The following is a 15,551-nucleotide window of genomic DNA, read 5'->3' on the forward strand; positions in this document are numbered from 1 at the left end:
ATTTTAAATTCAATAAAAAGTAAATAAATAAGTGACTAAAACAATTCAACTTTAATTTGATTTCATATTCAAAAGTCTGCTGGTTATGCTATATGCCATAAGTCCATAGGTTTAGATTAATGCATCATATTATTTGTTATACTTTGTGAGTAAATCTGAATCTGGAACGTAACCAGTATCACCAGAGACTAAGAGACCAGAGATGAGTGAACAAACAAAATTCATCATAATTTGATTTTATTTTCAGTTTTCTGCCAAAACAGAGTCAACCAGAGACCAACAAGGAGCATCCTGAGGACTCAACATCCAATAATATTCAACAAAAAACTAATCAAGCAACCTCAGGCTTTTGAAAACATGTCTGACAGTACACAAAAAGACCCGCAAGTTATCTTTTGTGACGTGTGCACAGATGAGGACAGGAAACCAGCACGAAAGACTTGCATGAAATGTGAGATCTCCATGTGCGTCCAACATCTCCAGATCCACCTGACCACTCCTGCGTTGATACAAACTCATCCTCTGACTGAGCCGATGGCTTTATGTGGGACCACTAAATGCCCTCAACATGGCAAACTGCTGGAGTACTACTGTCTGGATGACAGGACCTGTCTCTGTGTTTCCTGCGCCATTGAAGACCAGCACCGCCTGCACAACATGAAGACCTTCTCCACAGCCCACAAGGAGCTCATGGAAAAGCTCAGTGCTGAGCAGCAGGCTTTACTGGTGAAAACTGATGATGAGAACGTGAGTCTGGAAAAGTGGGAGAAAAGTGAAAGAGAGAAGCTGGGTCGCTGCAGTGTGCGTCTCATTGAGGCTGTGAGTAAGATGCGTGACGCCGCCTTGACCAGCGTCCAGAGTTCAGTCTCTGCTCGTATGGTGGCCATGAAAACCAGTAAGAGCAGCATGCAAGCAGCACAGGAGGAGAAAGACACCTTCAGATTCCTGCAGATGTATTCTCAGGTGCATCAGGATATGGAGAAGGCCAAGGCCGTGGATCTGAGAAAAGGGTTGGAGCCTGGCAGCGATCGTGATAAACTGGTTGAGGAGATGAGACAGGGTGGTGAAAAGATGATTGAGCAAGCAGACCAGTTGTGGTGTTCTTTGTTGACTCTGGTTGACCCTGAAAACCACCAGGAGCTCATTTACACTGATTCAGACCTGATCTTTGACCCTCAGGGCCCTTGCATGTCACTGTCTGAAAGCAAGAAGATGGTTTTCTACAATAGCTGGATGGGGCAATGCTCTGCTACTCTTCTTATCTCTAGCATCAAATCTGTTCCCAACTTTCAGAGGTGGGTGATCAACCTTTCTGAAGACTATGACTGGACCGTTGGTTTATGTGACAAACAGTCTGCAAAGAACTTGAAGGATGGAAATGTCTTTGGACTGTGCTGCAAAGGTGACCAGCTCAGCTTTCTCACAACAGAGTATGATGATTGTTCTGATGCTTCAATGCCCCCAACAAAGGAACCATGCAGGGTTTCATCTAAAACAATCAAATATAGTGATTGTTCTGGTAATTCAATGCCCCCAATAAAGGAACCATGCAGGGTTTCATCTAAAACAAGCAAATATAGTGATTGCTCTGATGCTTCAATGCCTCCAACAAAGAAACCATGCAGGGTTTCATCTAAAACAATCAAATATAGTGGCAAAAAAGGAGATGAGGACATATCACGACCTGAAATGGTGGAAGTGTTTTGGAACCGAGCAGCGTCCTCACTGTCCTTCTTCAGCAGAACTGGACAGCACCAGAGGGAAGAAGTACTCACGATTAAGATGAAGATCAACAACAGTGACCTTGTTGCTTTTGTCCAACTGGGAGAAGAAAATACCCCAAATAGTTCAGACTGGCCCCATCAACAATGGCGATGCTCCTGTGGGCAGATTTACAGCAGGAGAATGAATAAATATGGCAATGGAATGTGCCAATACTCACACCAGGGCAACTGTTCCTGTGGAGCAATTATTGGTGATGCATGCATCACAAAGATAATTTGTCAACTTGTGTAATGAGTGCTTCACATAGTTCATGCATCAGGTGCTGAATCCAAAATATTGTAGATATACCCTGCTTCCAAAACACTTGCAGTTAAATTTTCCCTTACGTGATGAAGAGCCGATTCAGACTCAAAAGTTTTTACTCTTACTAAAGCTAATTTTAAAAGAAATTCTAAGGGTGCATTTTAGTGTTGCAAGTCTTTGGTAGGCAGAACCTGGTTTTCATCTGTAACTCTGTAACTTTCATTTGTAACTAATTTTGCCCTTTTAACTTTACTCATAACCAATCATTACACATATCTAGAAGTGCACGGCTACACATATTTACAATAATAGTATTTCTCTTGCTTTCATTGCATGTGTCTAACTGCATTTATTAGTGTTAAGCCGCTGTCAAATTAATATGTAGTGCTAACAGTGCTATATCACTGATGTTTTGATTGTTTTAAGTTTACAAAATACAAATCATACACAATAGGAAGTAGGATTTCTTCAGCATTTATTCTGTTAATGTTAATTATTCTGTTGTTGCTTTGAATGTGCTTGACAGTCATTGACAGTTAAAGGTGTTTGTCTCCATCTACTGGCGATAAATGTGTCATTACACCCACATTTTACAGTATCATTGTATAGATGGTCTAATTAGGTTAAAATGGCAACAAGGAAATGTATGACTCTTGCATGTTATGAATGATCAGATAAAAAATAAAACCAGTGAAATTGGAGATGTGGAATGTTTTTATTGACTGGATAAAATGTGAAGTAAAAGAAGTGTATTACAACCTTTTATATTTTCACACTAATGCGACTGAATAAAATGAAACCCCACAGATCATGTAACAACAGCTTGAAGTCGTGTAACTACAGACACTGAGTGAGGTGAAACCATACCTAATACTGATGGGTGTAAAACAACTGAGGCCAATTCCAAGGAAGGACCACTTACTTTAAAGGCAATAATGAAACATAACTTCTGTAAATTCTCCCAAATCTGCTAAGATACATATGCACTAATAGGTGCTGGAAAAAATTATGACACTGCAGTTTCAAAACATTTCAATCAGACAATAACTGATACTAAATATTAGACTCTGAAATCTCAAATTACAAATCATTAAAGTGCAAAACTTAATTTGTGATGGAATGATTGAATTTATAAAAATAAATCCATTTCCTAGGTAGCCACAGCAGTTGCATACATATTTAGGTTAAGACGTTTGCTATGACATGTTGTATGTACCGGTTATGGCATGTGGCATGGTTCACAGCCACAAACTGTGAGACAGTCACAGATTTGCATACATGTGAAAAGAACAATTAAGGTCCTTGTATTGGAATGATGAGATGCAAAGAGCAGGAGAATTACTGCTCTAGCTTATATAAGGCTCTTTAGAAACCCTGACCCCTGTAACACTTTGTGGCTTCATGAAGAAAATGATTTTAATTTGAATGCGTCTCAAAGTCCGTGTGTTGAAAAAATATTTCTGCTCAAGTGAATTAAGTCAAATCTAATATATTAAAATTGCATTAAATTCCAAGTCAAAGGGGCTTATGTCAAAAAACTAAAAAGGATAGGGAAAGATGCTGTATGTTCCTTTTTAAAATATACAAACAGCATTTCGGAGTCAGACAGGCAGTGTTGCAGACTTCTCTTTTGTTTAGAGATGAGATTGAGCCGGATGTTCAGCTGTCATTGCCGAAGACGGTGTTGAGCTGCTGGGTGACCCTAATGAAGGTGGTCCTGCGGCTCAGCTCCTTCAGCTTGCCCGCCCCAACATAGGTGCAGGTGGAGCGGACCCCGCCCAGGATGTCTCGTATTGTCTCATCCACGGGACCTTTGTAAGCAACTTCCACTGTCTTCCCCTCAGACGCTCTGGAAGACAAAAGCAACTATGATTATCCACAGAAAAGAAGGCTTAAAAGTATCAGCTGAGTCGAGTTCCCACCCCAGAGTAGATTTATCCATCAATACTGAAAAAGAAAGATGCTCAAATCATATTTCTTATCCCTTATCCCTCATCCTTACCTGTACTCAGCCACGCCCCCTGCGTGCCTCTTCATCGCCACTTCGGAGCTCATTCCATAGAACAGCTTGTATTTCTTGCCGTTTTTCTCAATGACCTCGCCCCCGCTCTCTGAGTGGCCTGCCAGCATGCCACCCAGCATCACAAAGTCAGCTCCGGCACCTAAGAGTCACATAAAAAAAAGCCAAATAGTGAGGGATGTGGTTAAACAGACTGTGAAATCGTGTGACTGTGGAATTAATTATTTGGGGCAGAGGTGGCCTGAATGTGAGAGAAGCAAGCTTGTGACTGGAGGGTTGCTGGCTCAATCTCCTAAACCAGCAGGATACATGTAGGTGAGAAAAGTGAATAAGCAATGTATGCTTTTTCACTGTCCTCCCTCATTACCACCACTGAAGTGCCCTTCAGCAACACCCTTCCAACCACTCCAACTGATCCAGTTGAAATCATGTTTAAGATAAGTGAAGCTCAGACTGTATTGGGCAGCTTCAAAGTGTCAATGAGTGAACCAGAGCATTGTTCTGTGTATAGATATATTTGGAAACTCACCAAAAGCCTTTGAGACATCTCCCGGGCAAGTACATCCCCCATCCTGTGTGAAAGAGAAGAGACGGGGCGAGACAAAACATTAACACCATGTTCTGATTCTGACTCGAGATCATGTTTGCAGCCTGGAGGACAAGATAAGTCTGCTCATTCTCAGGGTGAAGTACATCTCTAACATATCACATTGACCTTAAGGAGAGGAAATAGTAAGTTACTGCACCTGGACAAATAGTGGCACACATACCCCCCCCCCCCCATCCACCCCTCGTTAGTGCTGTATTTTGTCTGTCAAACAGTGTCAGATTAGCTGTTTCCCCATTTTCAGTCTTTATGCTAAGCTAAGCTAACTGTTGCTTCATATTTACCACATAGACTAGGACACATCGGCAAGAAAAAGAGCCAATTCCCAAAGTGTCATTTAAAAAAGAAAAAAAAAGAAGGAATTCTGATTAAAGTAACAGATTTTTGTAGAAGAGAGTCACTCACGGAGATTATGTGGCCACCCAAACCGTGAGCTGCATCTGCACACTCAATCACGGCGCTGAGCTGGGGGTACCCTACCCCTGTCTTCTTACGGGTGGTGCACACAGAGCCTGTAAAAGAAGACACAGGAGACAGATTAGTCTTCCATGTCTGAAGTCCAGGATTTTCAAGCATCTGTGTTTTACTTCTTACACAGTTTCCTTTAGACATGAATAATGTAAATGAAGCTTTTATATGTTTAGTGATACAGACAGAGTATTAAGACACATTAAAGAGAAGAAATGTGTTAGTAAGTGTTACGCTCTGATCACCTGGTCCGATGCCTACTTTGATGATGTCAGCGCCAGCGAGGATCAGCTCCTCCACCATCTCTCCTGTCACCACGTTTCCTGCCTATGCACAAAAAATAGAAAAGAAGAAGAAGAAGAAGAAGTTTGTCCTGTACTTATCTCTGAAATGGAAGAAGTGCATTCTTTCTGTCGTCTACTGACCATTATAGTGTGTGTGGGGAACTTCTCCCTGACGTCTTTGACAAAGTGGACAAAGTGTTCAGAGTAGCCGTTAGCCACGTCCACACAGACGTACTGCAGCTGTGGCACTGCCGCCAAGATGGTGGAAATCTTCTCAAAGTCACTGTCGCCCGTACCTGTGCTGACCGCTAAACTCTATGAGATAAAGAGATAAATGTCCCAATCAATGACCCCGATCAACACCACACCATATAAAGTTAGGGATGGAGAAAAAGGAATAAATGATGGATTAAATTATGAGTACCTGCAGGCATTCAGGATGTTCTTTTGCAAACTCCAACCAGTCGTCCACAGAGTAATGCTTGTGGATTGTGGTGAAGAGAGTGAACTGATGAAAGAGAGCAATAAGTTAACTGAGATATTTATAGAGAGAGCCATAAAGCAACAAAGGAAATGACTCATTTTCTAAATCTATGAGGTGCTTCTTATTTACTGTGAATTTTAAGTCGAAGAAGAAACTGAATTAAGGCTGGAAATACATGGCAGCAGCAGGTGCTATAAAACAATCATTTAGAATCATTATGAGAACAAATGCCACCTATAATTTAGCTCTGACGTCTAGGAAACCGTTTTGGAAAGGCTCTTGTTTAATCTGATCTCAGGAGAGAGCCACACGGAAAGTAGGGCCTGTCCTCATTTATCAGCCTGTCATGTATTATAAGGATTATTAGGCATTATCTTGTTCACAGTTCAGATTAAATTTAGGGTTTGGACTACTTTTGACACCTTTCCTTCAAAATACTGGTACAACAGAATGTGAGTTCTCTGACTTTATGTGATCTTTGCGGGATAATAACTAATATATATGCATCCTGTCTAATGTAATAATGTTGTTTACCTGGTGTAAAGCCAGGGCCATCTCAAAGGTCCCAACAGTGTCCATGTTAGCAGCGATGATGGGGATGCCTCTGTAGGTTCCCTTGGAGTTCCTGAAGGTGAAGCTCCTCATCAGATCCACCTGAAAGAAGAAAATATAAATATGTTTTGAAGATTATAATAATAATGTAATTATTCTTCCTGTTCATACTGGCTGTTAAAAGATCAGAGGTGTGGTGGAAGTATAGCAACAAAAAGAGGCTCTCTGGCACTAACAAGGCTGTAACATTTAACAATATCTATTTTATTTGACTCCTTTTGATAACTGAAGCTTCAAATAAACTTTCAAATACATTTTTGCATAGAAAGATGCTTGTGGATTTTGTCCCATATCATTTACATTGTACGTGCATTATGAAGGGATATTATAATGGTCAGTATGAACAGGAAGAATGATGACAGCAAGTAAAAACACATTTCAATGATCACTTGGGCTCCTCGCTGTTACTTTAAAAACAGAATTGAAAAACTGTGCACTCATCCTTTAATGCTTTTATAGATGAGCTCAACCTGCCCCATTTATTTAATCAGTCTGAAACTCCCCTTAGGAGTCACATGGCTGATTTATAATGCAAGCTTTCAGTTAAAGGATTAGGAATTTTCTGACCAGGTGGGAAACTGAGGATGGGAGGATTAACACTTCTTTCTCTCCTTTAAATAACTGCTCATGGTGTGTATGTGTGTGTGTGTGTGTGTGTGTGTGTGTGTGTGTGTGTGTCTGTGTGTGTGCTCACTCGGAGTATCTTCACAGGGTAACTAAAAGTATTTGTATTCAGATCAGTTAGTTTTTAATGTGGAGAGAATCAACAGCTGTATATACATACATACCTCACTCCTTGACTTGAGGGTGCTCCGCTTTGGGCGAAGGAGCACATCCTTGAAGTCCAGTTTGATGTCATTCTCAATACGAGGCATTTTGGGAACAGGATGTACAACTGTAGAGTGGAGTGACTGTGTGAAAACAAAGAGGTCAAAGGTCAAAATGGTTGGTTTGTGCTGTGTTTTTCTTTTTTTCAGCCCCCCCCCCTTCACATATTGTTATTACAAGCTATTATGTACAAGCACGCATTGTGTAGGGTCTAGTAGGAGTCCATTATAAGCAAGAGAGCATTTAAAATATTAAAGTTAGTCAGAGCTGTAATTACTATTAATGTAATGTAATAAGACGCTTACACGCTACTGACTATGCTGCTAATGCTACTCACACATCACTAAACCAGATGTCAGAGCAAGCTTTAGCCTCCATGTCAAAATTCAAGGTTACACTTATTACACGTGTCGCATTTGAAGCAGCACTTGACACGAAATGCAAACGCGTTTATTTTAGCTTTAAGCGCTAATTAATACAAGACTGAGTTATATAATTTATGAGACAAAAAATGGAGGAGTTACCTTTGTTGAAAAGTGTGACAGATATCAGTGCCGCCGCTTCCTGTCCCGACGTGAGAGCGCGGGAAGGTTTATGAAGGCGGACACGGACTCACCGCTCTGTAGTTTATAACCTGTGGTGCGTTCAGGTGCACGTCCCCCGAGTAGGGAAGCAGTTCTTTCTACTTTGGTTTGTGTTAATCAGCTTTTAAATCGTAATATGGAAGATGTGTTGTAGTTTTTCCCCCTGAATGTATATAAATTATTATTATGTTTATTTACAGCCAGTGTGTTTTTTGTTGCGATGTTACATTAAATCTCTAAAAATGTATTTTCTAAATAATGTAGGTCACTACAATCTAATACCATATTACCAGGGTTGGCAAGGTTATTTTGGAAAAGTAATAGGTTACAGATTACTAGTTACCTTATTTAGAATGTAATAAGCAATGTAACTATTTACATTTGATTACTTTTATAATTTTCTAACTAATGTTTTCAGCTGTTAGGGTAAGTTACCCATTAAACCCACTAAAATCTAAGTTCAGGTGTTTTTCATGGATACTGACATGATTTGTAAGGGAGATAATTTCTTATAAAGTAAGATTTACCTCTCATTTGAAAATGTATTCATTAGTTCATGTAGAGTTTGGAATATAAAATAAAGATATTTTGTGAATCCAAAATCTGACATGGGCATGACACCAGTAAAGCCCATGTGTGTTACAAATAAGGTTCAAATTTATTTACAAAACGTAAATAAAAATGATTGTTTTCAAAGAATTAAAAACAGCAATAGCCTATATGTATTCAGTAGTCCTGAGCAAAATCTTAAAGGTCTAACCTTGTGTGTATTCATCAACATTTTCATAACTTAATTTAATTATACGTGTTTTCTCAGTAACTATAACGAATTGCAGTTACATTTAGCTATTGAATAATTATTTAGAATAATTGATGTTATAGGTTCATGTGAATTTTGCAAGTTGAGATTCATTTATTTACGATTATTCCGGCAACACATGAATGCCACATTTGGCAATAAACTACAAATGTACGACCTGATTACGACACCTTGCACTGATGTCGTAAAGTCTCGTTTTAGATGTTTAAAAAAAAATAAACACATTATTATCATTCACACCTATATAAAAACTATTTATAAGACACATTTTGTACTTTATTTATTATTAACATATGAAATTAATCCATAGACTGTATGAATTAATCACATGAAGCGGAACCTTTGACACACTAGATTAACAAGGCGGAACTATTCAGTGTGACACACAGGAAACACAGACACACTGGTGTATATATTTGGGAAAGGAGTTTCTTCACTGAAAATAACGAATTTAAACATTAATATTTCCAGACAGGAGCTTCACAAACCAGAGATCAGCTCCATTATAATCACAGCTCTGTTTCCTCCGCAGTGAATTTAACCACACAACAAAGATGCTGATTAAAGTGAAGGTAAGACAGAAACATGCATTATCCCGTTGAATGAGCTAACTAATGAATCATGCCTGTTTATTACTGACTCATTAACTTTCATACGATGTTTTTACTTATTAATAATAACCTGAAATACTCTTTTTTTTTTTTTCTTTTTTTTTTTACAGACACTCACTGGAAAGGAGATAGAGATTGATATAGAGCCCACAGATAAGGTATGACACTGTTAATTTCCTCATTTATTATTACAGTGTGTTGTAATTATAACCTTTTATTCATTTTAATGTGGTTAATTGAAGTTATGTTCCTTTTCATTCAGGTGGAGAGGATTAAAGAAAGGGTGGAGGAGAAGGAAGGGATCCCTCCGCAGCAGCAGAGATTGATCTACAGTGGAAAACAGATGTAAGAGAAACGTTTTATTGACTGGAGGATATTTAAAAAAGACCAAAAAGCATCAATGAATGAGTTTCTAAAGCCTGGTGTATATTTCATTATTCTGTCTGGGCTCACTAGTGAATCTGCTGGCTTGAAATAATCAAGAGATATAAAAGGTTATATTGTCACATACAAAGAAAGGCAGTGAAATTTGGCTTCTTTGAGCTCTAGATCCAATTAAAGTATATAATAAAAATGATGTAGTAAAATGAGAGGGAAAATAAACATTATATTACACATAAATAGTAAATAGGTGTATTGACCTTTAATTCATCTTGCTGGTTGCTGCTTTTATGCTCTTATTTTTATGATTTTTTATGTTAGTTTTAAGTGTGTTTAATATTGATGCTTTTACTTTGTAGGATTTTAGGTGTGGTTTTATTATTATTATTATCATTGTCATTGTTGTTATTATTATTATTATTATGAGTAATGGGTGATAAATACTAATTTTGTCTTTTCATGCGATATCATGACTATAAGAACAATATAGACACCGGTTTTATACTTTAATAAGTTAAGGAGCAAATTGCATACAGTAAACTCCTAAAGAATGTTTTATGCTGTTAAAAAGATTCATTTACATTTTTGGTGACATATTTCGTAACTCAGAATTTTGTTTTCTGTCTCCAACAAACGCACATTTTCCTTCAGTCAGAGTCACGTTTGTTGAAAAGTAGAGCACCCACCTGTTTTTAGGAAAACACTAAGCTTTTATTAAGAATGAATCTATATATTTGTAACCTCTTTTTTAAAAGATTAACTTCTTCAGTAGGAACTAATGGGCTTGGTTTGAGTACCGCACACACAGAGTAACATCATGACAATCTCTCAAACTCCAACGTGAGATAAAACACATAAAACATGATAAATAATAATCTCTCTTCCTCCCTCTCTCTTCCTCCCTCTCTCTCCCCCTCTCTCCCTCCCTCCCTTCCTCCCTGTCTCTTCCTCTCTCTCTCCCCCCCCTTCCTCCCTCCCTCTCTCTCTCTTCCTCCCTCTCTTCCTCCCTCCCTCTCTCTCTCTCCCTCCCTCTCCCTTCCCCTCTCTTCCTCCCTCCCTCCCTCTCTCTTCCTCCCTCCCTCCCTCCCTTGCTCCCTCCCTCTCTCTCCCTCTCTCTTCCTCCCTCCCTCCCTCTCTCCTTCCCTCCCTCCCTCCCTCCTTCTCCATTTCCAGGAACGATGAGAAAACAGCAGCAGACTACAAAATCCAGGGAGGCTCTGTTCTCCATCTGGTTCTAGCTCTGCGAGGAGGACAGACGCTCTACTCTCTGCCTGCGTTGTAGCCATCCTTTAAAAAAAACAAAACAAAACAACAACAAGAGAAAAAAAACAAAAAACACGCCTTAGCTTTTTTTGATGCCTACATAACGCGGATAAACTGAAGAAGAAGAAGACACACGGCCACCGGGTAGCAGAGTCACCCGGTGGCGATGTAGGCAACCCAGAGCCATGTGGAGAAAGAGTTAGACGAGGTTCTACATGTGGCAGCCAAGTCCTTACAGCCAAAATGTGATGGCTGCAAACACCCCCCATCCTCCTCTTCCTCCTCCTCCTCCTCTACTCCACTCTAATGTTGCCATGGCGAGACACTGCACATGATTTAAAAAAAAAAGTTACTTAAATTGAAGAAAGCTTTACCTACAGATTCACAATCCAAAGCTAAGCCCCCTTCATACATCTCTAAGGCAGGCGAGGCTGAGTTCCCCAAACGTTATCTTTGTTCCCTTGACTCACAGTGAGGAGGACACATCTGTAGCAGAGACATACTTTTGGGAAATCCATCCTTAGATCCTTCAGAGTTGGACACAAATAAAGATTTTGTTAGTTTTTTGTCATTTTGTCATTTTATTCTACTTACTACAAATTGCCCCCAACTCCCTTCACCACTCCAGTATGATTATTTTAAGGCTACTGGGTGTATCAGTGTACCCCCCATGTAGCTCAAATACATCTGTAAAGGATGGATAGCGGCTCATTCAAGGGAACATAAGAAAAAAACGTACTTATTTTAAATCATGTACCCCATCTTTACTCCTGCTTCATAATTAGACTGAACATGTCCAATTAGGTGGATAATGTTTTATATGATTTTTACTGTCACAAGGAGACAGTGTCAGACAGAGCGGACCTGTCTGAAAACAGCTTCAGTTTACATGGATATCGTTTAAGTTTGTTTGGATGTTCAGAGAAGCAACTTTAACTTTTGGGATTGCGGTGTGTCCAGCAGCACCCATGTCCACCCCCCCCCCCCCCCCTCTTCAGTGTGTACAGAATTGTGTGAAATTGACCTTTTCTGTGGATCATTTGTCAGTAGAATAAACGTATATTGATGCTGAAAATGCCTCTCTTCTCTTTTCTGCGTTCTTTATTAGGGTTGCAAAGGGGTGGAAAATTTCCGGTAAATTTCCATGCGAAGTTAAGCTGGGGAATTTTGGAAATATTCCAAATTGGAAACTTTCCATGGGAATTATGGGAATTATGGGAATTTATGGGAATTTATGGCAATTGAGGGTAATTTAGTGGAAAGGTGAGCATGTGATAGCATAGATATTCAACTGTACTGCATGATATCTGGTTGTTTTATTCAGGATTACGCTAAAATATTATTTTACACAACTATATTTAAGTTCCCTAATAAGAACATACCTTCAGTTTAGTAAATTCCTGGTTTATTCCCGTTAATTCCCATGGAAAGTTTCCAAGTTTGAAAATTCCCGGAATTTTGCAACCCTATTCTTTATACATAAATGTTCAATACAGTCAAATGGACCCCAGGAAGAGTAGCTGTTGCCTGGGTAACAGCTAATGGGGATCCAAATAAACTAAACTAAACAAAGGAGACATAAAAAAGTTCATTTACACATACTTTTTTTTTATTCTTGTCACACACTCACCAACAATATGTACATTTTATATTTTTAACACAAAAATAGACTTTGAGAGGCATGTTAGTGTAAATGGCTCTCAGAATAGCAGGTAGACCTGCCAACAGCAAAAAGGCGACTTAAAGTAGAGACCGATGTGCACACACAAAATGATTGAGAAACAACATTCTTGTCAGGCAGTGTGTCGTAGTGTGATAAAATTATTGCCAAGAAAAGAGTTGATTTGATTTATCAGTTTACTGTAAAGAATGACTGTTACAACATATAGAAAAGTTCATTTTTTCACTGCGCTGAAGGCCCATTTTGGTCTGTTTTCAAGCAAGAAGTGGAGGTCGCAACGTATCAGGGAGCCTTGAGCAGCGAGAAAATGAGACAGAGTCAAAAAAATATCGCCACTGTTAAACTGCCTTTAGGTTTTTTATGCAGCAAGTCATGAAAAAAACTTTTGACTGAACTTGTGATGAAGCTGGACGTCACAGTCTGTAACGCACAGCTGCAGCATTTGATTTCTGAAGTGGAAAAAAACTTAATAATCAGGTCTCATTTCTGTACAGTCTCAAAGAAATGTTAAAAAAAAAACAAAATCCAGATTTCAAAATCAGATCATGACAGTTCATGTTTATAATAATTATGTAAAAGCCAATTTTAAAAAATTGAATTATTGGAAGTGATCACACAATGAAAGACGAATAAAGACAGGGAGCAGGGTTTTTATATATATATATATAAATTAGTCCCTGAATTACAAATTCTAAATACATTTGTCAGTGGTTTTTATTCACTAAAAGACATTAAAACAGACTGTCATGACATCTTTTTTTTTTTTGTATTATGTAAGTACACAATAACCGTACAGGCACAAACACATCATTGTAAAGACATCCAAGACACCCTGTTCCCCTTACAGCAACCTTACTGGTCTAACGTCAATTATACTTTCTGCCGACACCTCAGTCATTCTTTGTGAGATTTTTTCTTTTTTTTTTTTTAGAGTTGGGAGACGGGGGTCCTTTAAGACTCCTGAGGACTCTGAGGAACAAGTATCTAACTAGCACCAGTACAGACGATTAGTACTAACAGACTGGATTTCAAAGGAGGCAATCAGTCAGATCTGTTGAGTTTTTTAGTCTGGAGGTTTTAGGCAGTGTATGTAAGGAGAAGGCAGTGGGGATGCCCTGAGACACTAATCGATTACAGAAAGACTGAAGACACAAGAAAATGTAGATGATGATGTGTGTTTATGTGCATGAGTGTTGTTACTAAAATATACAGGATGAGTATAGATACATAGCTATTACCAGACAATGCAAAACGGGTTCAGTCGGGGTCTATGGGAGGAGGAGGAGGAGGAGGAGGAGGAGGGGGGTGGGGGGGGGGGTCAGTATTTGCTGGTGCCTGTACTAATATTGCACTAAAATCTCTACTAGTGAATTGTCTTCTACAGCTCTCTCTCATTGCTACAACCTAAAAATAATAAAGCACAAAATCATTATTCAAAAACACAGCTTCAGGCTTCTGGTTAGCTATAAAAATACTTTGGCTGTAAAACAGAAAGACAAAGACAATCAATGCCTTTAAAAAAAAAAAAAAAGAAAAAACTGCTTTTCACACAGGCATTCACATGTGTCGGTGTAGAGATCTGTGCATAAACAATACAGATGTATGTGGTGGTGAAAACTGTCTTGCCAAATTCTTTTCTTTTTTTTTCTCTCCAGGCGTCGCCATGTTGGGCTGTTCGCAGTTTTTAATGGTTATTTGTGTGCTGTTGATACAAGAACTCACAAAAAAAATGTTATAACTACACCTTTTTTTTTTCTCCATTAAAAATCTGCCCTGAACCACTTCAACATTAAAACAATGGCTATAATGGCACCTAAAGTACAGAGTCTAAAAATCTAATTAAGGCAATTATAACAAGAAGTGTGCACCATCGTTTTTTTTTTTTAGTCCAGATCACACATCAGCTTTAAGGTTTAACACCTCTGGAGTCGCAAAAAGTAAAAAAAAAAAAAAAAAAAAGCAGATGAATATGATGTTGAATAGAAAAACAAAACAACTAAAATCAACAACTAAAAATAACAACAAATGATATAAACAATTACCACAAATACAAAAAAAAAACAAAAAAACAACATTTCTGAATCACAGTCAGCTTTAAAAACATAACACAGTACTTCTTAGTGTACTTCTCGACATGAAATGACTTGATCTGAATCTGATTTTCCTGTTTTCGACAATCAAAATACAGCTTTGGCGTGTTGAATGAATGACAAAGAAAAAAATTTACAATGTGGCAAAAAAAAAGAAAGAACCATAACAAAAAAAAATGAAATAAAAAGGTGTTTATGTAGCCATCACAGTACAGTAAGAGTCTTTTGATAATAATAATAATAAAATTACATAAAAAAAGATGATGCTCTTACAGTAGGAGTGTGTAGGGAGTGCGTGGAGGAGAGGATGATGATGATGATGATGATGATGATGATGACGAAGAGTTGTAAATGGATACTGTCTTTAAAAGCGTGTATGGAAGAGATGGAAGGTGCTAATCTTGCTTTATTGCACTCTTGAAGAATCCCAAGACAGGAAATACTGGGGTACTAAATCTCTACCGGGGGGCAACGACGAGCGCAGCGGGTTGAGGCACACTTGACTGTTTGGACGTCTCCTGTGATTTTGGTTCATGTCTGTGCAGCAGCGCCACGTGCAAAAAAAGGTCAGCATGAAGGTGAATATAGATCAGCACGTGTGGTGATGATTATTAAATACTCTCTGAGCCAATCACATCACTTTAACTCACATTTAAAAGTTATTTTCTATGCTGATTTCACACAGAAACACAAAGAGTTTCAAGGTCAGGAAAACACCAAACAGTCAGAGCGCTGCTAATGCTGGTCGTTACGCCTCCACGAAAACCTTGTCCCTAAACATGTGACACCA

At 38.7% G+C, this 15,551-nt stretch overlaps 3 protein-coding genes across 3 annotated transcripts; 2 read left to right on the forward strand and 1 right to left on the reverse strand.

Moving 5' to 3' along the window:
* The first annotated feature begins 357 nt into the window (after positions 1-357).
* Positions 358-2,016, forward strand: LOC128383495 (nuclear factor 7, ovary-like). The gene is made up of 2 exons (XM_053343108.1): positions 358-1,457; positions 1,554-2,016. Exons 1-2 carry the CDS (start codon positions 358-360, stop codon positions 2,014-2,016), a joined length of 1,563 nt encoding a protein of 520 aa, XP_053199083.1.
* A 708-nt stretch (positions 2,017-2,724) lies between these two features.
* On the reverse strand, positions 2,725-7,898 carry gmpr2 (guanosine monophosphate reductase 2). Its single transcript, XM_053342967.1, has 10 exons — positions 7,856-7,898; positions 7,292-7,414; positions 6,426-6,545; positions 5,832-5,915; positions 5,549-5,722; positions 5,369-5,450; positions 5,061-5,167; positions 4,578-4,620; positions 4,031-4,190; positions 2,725-3,877 (listed from the first exon to the last, which is right to left on the reverse strand). The coding sequence occupies exons 2-10, from the start codon at positions 7,376-7,378 to the stop codon at positions 3,688-3,690; spliced, it is 1,047 nt and encodes a 348-aa protein (XP_053198942.1). The 5' UTR covers positions 7,379-7,414; positions 7,856-7,898; the 3' UTR covers positions 2,725-3,687.
* Positions 7,899-9,128: 1,230 nt separating this feature from the next.
* Positions 9,129-12,041, forward strand: nedd8 (NEDD8 ubiquitin like modifier). The gene is made up of 4 exons (XM_053342984.1): positions 9,129-9,307; positions 9,457-9,504; positions 9,609-9,691; positions 10,901-12,041. The coding sequence occupies exons 1-4, from the start codon at positions 9,290-9,292 to the stop codon at positions 11,007-11,009; spliced, it is 258 nt and encodes an 85-aa protein (XP_053198959.1). The 5' UTR covers positions 9,129-9,289; the 3' UTR covers positions 11,010-12,041.
* The last annotated feature ends 3,510 nt before the right edge of the window (positions 12,042-15,551 follow it).

The sequence above is a fragment of the Scomber japonicus genome, chromosome 22, assembly GCF_027409825.1.
Source record: "Scomber japonicus isolate fScoJap1 chromosome 22, fScoJap1.pri, whole genome shotgun sequence".
Taxonomy (NCBI): Eukaryota; Metazoa; Chordata; class Actinopteri; order Scombriformes; family Scombridae; genus Scomber; species Scomber japonicus.

Excerpts from the sequence above, each read along its gene's own strand:
- LOC128383495 (XM_053343108.1), top strand. The coding sequence starts at position 358 with ATGTCTGACAGTACACAAAAAGACCCGCAAGTTATCTTTTGTGACGTG. Across the intron at positions 1,458-1,553 it reads GATTGTTCTGATGCTTCAAT|GGTTTCATCTAAAACAAGCA; the intron begins GCCCCCAACAAA and ends GGAACCATGCAG.
- gmpr2 (XM_053342967.1), bottom strand. The coding sequence starts at position 7,378 with ATGCCTCGTATTGAGAATGACATCAAACTGGACTTCAAGGATGTGCTC. Across the intron at positions 5,723-5,831 it reads AACATCCTGAATGCCTGCAG|AGTTTAGCGGTCAGCACAGG; the intron begins GTACTCATAATT and ends TTTATCTCATAG. Across the intron at positions 3,878-4,030 it reads GGGGGCGTGGCTGAGTACAG|AGCGTCTGAGGGGAAGACAG; the intron begins GTAAGGATGAGG and ends TTTGTCTTCCAG.
- nedd8 (XM_053342984.1), top strand. Across the intron at positions 9,505-9,608 it reads ATATAGAGCCCACAGATAAG|GTGGAGAGGATTAAAGAAAG; the intron begins GTATGACACTGT and ends CTTTTCATTCAG. Across the intron at positions 9,692-10,900 it reads ATCTACAGTGGAAAACAGAT|GAACGATGAGAAAACAGCAG; the intron begins GTAAGAGAAACG and ends CTCCATTTCCAG.